This window comes from Microtus ochrogaster, chromosome 7 (assembly GCF_000317375.1).
Source record: "Microtus ochrogaster isolate Prairie Vole_2 chromosome 7, MicOch1.0, whole genome shotgun sequence".
In the NCBI taxonomy this organism is placed as follows: domain Eukaryota; kingdom Metazoa; phylum Chordata; class Mammalia; order Rodentia; family Cricetidae; genus Microtus; species Microtus ochrogaster.
In genome coordinates, this window is record NC_022014.1 from 52,861,697 (window position 1) to 52,866,131 (window position 4,435).

Here is a 4,435-nt window from a genome sequence, read left to right on the forward strand (position 1 = left end):
TGGTCTCGAACTCACAGAGATCCGCCTGCCTCTGCCTCCCAAGTGCTGGGATTAAAGGCGTGCGCCACCATCGCCCGGCTTGCTTTTGTTTTTTTGAGACAAGGTTTTTCTATATAGTCCTGGTTGTCCTTAAACACACAGAGATCCCCTAGCCTCTGCCTCCTGAGTGCTGAGATTAAAGGTGTGTGCCTGGCAAGATAGAACTCAAGGTGGAGAAAAACATTTTAAATTTTTATTTTTATTTTACTTAGTTTTTGATCCCCCCCCCTTGTGTGTGTCTTTGTGTGTTTGTGTGTCCTGTGTAGTAGCATGTGTGGAGATCAGAGGGCACCTTGTGCAAGTTGGTTCTCGCCTTCCACCATGTCTGTATGTCTGTTTCTGGGGATGGAGTGGCTTGGTGGCAATTACCTTTACCCACTAAACCATCTTCCTGGCTCTGATTTAGTTTTGAATTTATTTTATTTTATATATATGAATGTTTTGTTTGGTTGCTTGTCTGTGCACTTCATGTATGCGTGGTACCTGTGGATGTCAGAAAAATGTTTTAGATACTCTGGGACTGGAGTTAAGAATGGGTGTGAGTTGCCATGTGGGTGCTGGGAATTGAATCCAGGTCCTCTGAAAGAAAAAAATGCTCTTAGTGTTCTTGCACACACCTTTAATCCCAGCACTCAGGGGCCAGACAGACGGATCTCTGAGTTTGAGTTCACCTGGTCTACAGAGTAAGTTACAGTCCAGCCAGGGCTACATAGAGAAACCCTGCCCTGAAAAAATCAAAATAAGGAAGTAAGCATATGAATGAATGAATGAGTGAATGAATGAGAAAGAGCAAGTGCTCCTAACAGCTGAGCCATCTGTCTAGCCCCTGACTTTTATTTATTGAGACAGGGTCTCACAGTATAGCCCATGTAGCTCTTCCTGCCTGCTTCTGGCTCTGGACATGTCCCCTCTTTCTTCCTCATTCTTTCCTCCCTTTTGCCTAGGTGTCTCCTTCTACTTATCCTCTCTGCTTTCAGGCCACACCTATCCCTCTCCTGTCTAGCTGTGACTGTTCATCTTTTTATTAGACCAATCAGGTGCCTTTGGCAAGCAAGGTAAAACAAATGCAACATATCTTTACATAAATAAACAAATATATCTTTGCCTAGTTATAGTAATATTTCACAACAATGGTATTTATAGTAGATTGATTTTTCAGCTGCAAATAGCTACATTTTTAACTGTTTTCATTTATTCATTATTTATTTATTCATCCATCCATCCATTTGTTTATTTATTTATTTGTGTGATATAGGTGAGCGTATCCCGGCAGGATATTGAAGATGCCGAAGAGGCAGCAGCTCAGTCTTGTGATGGGACAGATACCACAGAAGGATTGTTTAATATGGTCAGCACCTCTTTGTTTTGATATTGATGGTTAGACTTCTTTATTTTTACTTTGTATTTGATTCTTGTCCTTATGGTTAGCATTTCTATTAACAGAAACATACATTCATCACTTCAGAGTGTCGAAAGACACAGCTAATGGCTTACAGGCTTTAATAGGCTTGAAGTCTTTTTTAAGGCTTCCTGTTAAGACAGAACAATGGAGGATTTGGAAGGACAGCTGTGCTGAAGTGCTTTCCTTTTGCTAAATTTGATCCCTAAAACCCAGAAAAACATTGGTGGTGAATGTGCTCAAGTTCCTAGTACTAGTTAGGCACAGACAGGAGGACCCCTGGCACGTTACTTGGCCTGTCTAGGGTAATTGGTTAGCTCTAGATTAGAGACCCTGTGTTGGAGGTGGACAGCATTCCTGAGGCAGAATAAACCAAGAAACTTGTGGCTTCTACGTGCATGTGCACATACTCGTGGTAATACATAAATAAATGAAGTAGTTGAGCAAACTTGAGAACACCTCCTTAAATAAGTCTGTTTTGGGATTATAGGTGTGTGATACCTTGTCTAATGCTGACATATTATTTACTGCCTATAAATGGTTTATGTCCAAGGCTTTATGTTTGGTTTTGGGGAAATTTGTTTCATTTTCATTCCAAAAATTTTTTCATTGTTTATAAATTGCAAGCATCTGTGAGGAAACAGCAAGCAGAAAGTGTCCCAGTCTAGTGTATGTGTTGCCAGTTAGCTAGCTTAAAGCAGTCACTGTCTAGTTGTAGTTACTGTCTACCGTTAAAGTACTCGCTGTGTGTTGTAGAGCTCAGCTGCCCAGAGTTTGAGCTGAGTTGAATTGCTCTTAAGGCCAGGCATCAGAGAACAAGAAAATTGCTGTGAATTCAGTGTGAGTCCCTTTTCTGGGATGTGGCAGGAAGTAGCACCCATGTGTACCATGGTGAACATGTGGTCAGGAGACAACCTTCTGGAGTCTGTTCTCTTCTACCATGTAGATTCTGGAGATCATACTCCAGTCACTAGGATTGGTGGTAAACACCTTTGACTCACTGAGAATCACGCTGACTCTGTGCCTTTTGTGATTTCTTGACATTGTTTCTGAGGTTGTAACTGGAGAAGCTGTGAGTTCTTGGCAGACAACACAGCAGCTGGTGACACAGCCTCAGCCATGCAGCTACAGAAGTCACCAAGACTGGGATGGGAATGTGCTGTTGAGAGTCAGGGCTGGGGACGCAGCTTAGTGCTAACACATGTGGCTTAGTGTGCACGAGGGTCCAGTCCCAGTCACTCCCTCTCCCACCAGGCCCATTCCCCAAGCCCCCAAAAAGTAAAAGGGGGAAAAAGAGTCAGATTGGTGTTTGTTTAAAATTCGAAAGGTGACTTTGAATCACATCTCTAAATGAGAGTGTGGGACAGTGTCTGCATTTTACTCTTCTCTTTTAGTCAGTTTCCCCAAACACTGAAGACTCCCAGTGACTTTTGTAATGTCAGTTTTCACTTCCTCAAGGATGAAGATGAGGACACCGAACCTGAAAAGAAAGCTGACCTGGATCGGCCTAGCCAGATGGCTCATCCCATTGCTGAACGCCTGGACATCCTGCTTTCTTTGCTTCTGTCCTACATTGAGGATGTCTGTCGTGTGGACGGTAATAACTAGAGTAACCTAGGTAGTTGGTTGATATCTTGAGAATGAGATAAGAAAGGGTCAGACAGATCAACTTCTGTGGCAGTGTCACACAATTTGAGAATGGAAGGAATGGGGTTAGGACCCAGGATTTAACTTCAAAGACCATGGTGTTTTCACTGTTGTGTAATAAAGGGTAATGGATGGTGTTTGGCTAACTTTAGAAGGGATTGCTTGTGTTTGATAGTCTCAAGAAATTTGATAATGGTGTGTTGACTGTCTCAGGATGTCTGCCTGTATTCTGTGGTTCCTTGAGAGGCCCTTGTTATATGTATTCATTATGCCAGTGTTGGGACTTTAACTTCACTGAGCCTGAAGACTTCGTGTCCATGCACATTGCTGTGGTGTAAGAATGAGTTTGTTGATTGGGCCTAGTGACACATGCTTTTAGTCCCAGCACTAGTATAGGTAGGTAGAGGCAGGTGCATCTCTGAGTTTGTGACTAGCCTGGTCTATAGGGCAAATCTCAGAATAGCCAGAGATACACAGAAAAGCTCTGGCTCAAAACAAACAGACAAAAGAATGAGTTAGCATAGATTTGGAAACCTGGCCTAGTGCTGCATGTCTGTATTCTCAGAACCTGGGAGGTAGAAGCAGGAAGAACAATAGCTCAAGATCAGCCTTTGCTACATAGTGAATTGCAGTCCAGATTGGGTTAGGTGAGCTCCTGTCTTGGAAAAAAAAAAAGAAAAGATCATTTTTGTAGCTTCACAGCAGTGTGTAATGTAAGGGATTACACTGAGTAAAGCAAAGTCAGGAGCCATTGAGATGACTCAGAATGGAGAGCTGCCTGCTGCTTGCTGTGAAAGCCCAACCTAAGTGATGCTTAGGACCCTGTCCACAAGGTGGTCACATACAGAAATCAAAGCCATCCATCTAAATACTGTTGTAGCTATAGCTTAATTTCTGGGTTTTACTTTTGTTTGGGTTTGCTTTTCTGCCCCCCCCCCCCCCGCCTTTGTGCTGTAGCCTTATGAATGTTCAGCCCTGCCCAAATGCTGATTCTTAATGGCGTTGTGTTCCTTTAAAAATATGTATTTATGAAAATAAAGTTTGAATTTTCTTGTAGGTAAGATTGATAACAGTAAAACAAAGGATTTATACCGTGATCTGATAGCCATCTTTGACAAACTCCTGTTGCCTACACATGCCTCCTGCCATGTACAATTCTTCATGTTTTTCCTTTGCAGCTTCAAATTGGTAAGTAAAATGGCATTGCCATGCTGATTGAGTGAGTGATTGGTGATTGATTGATTTAAGGTCATACCTAACCCTGGCTAGCCTAGAGCTCAGAGTTCTGAGTGTCTTTATCTCCTGAGTACAGGGATTAGAGACGTGCCACCATGCCCAGCTGGAATATAT

At 42.6% G+C, this 4,435-nt stretch overlaps 1 protein-coding gene across 1 annotated transcript in view; it reads left to right on the plus strand.

The window, feature by feature from the left end:
- Window positions 1-4,435, plus strand: part of Rrn3 (RRN3 homolog, RNA polymerase I transcription factor) — a 43,750-nt gene that overhangs the window by 13,837 nt on the left and 25,478 nt on the right. The window contains exons 10-12 of the mRNA XM_005350342.1: window positions 1,295-1,387; window positions 2,897-3,035; window positions 4,143-4,273. Coding sequence (XP_005350399.1) covers window positions 1,295-1,387; window positions 2,897-3,035; window positions 4,143-4,273 — 363 coding nt within the window. The remainder of the gene's footprint in view (window positions 1-1,294; window positions 1,388-2,896; window positions 3,036-4,142; window positions 4,274-4,435) is intronic.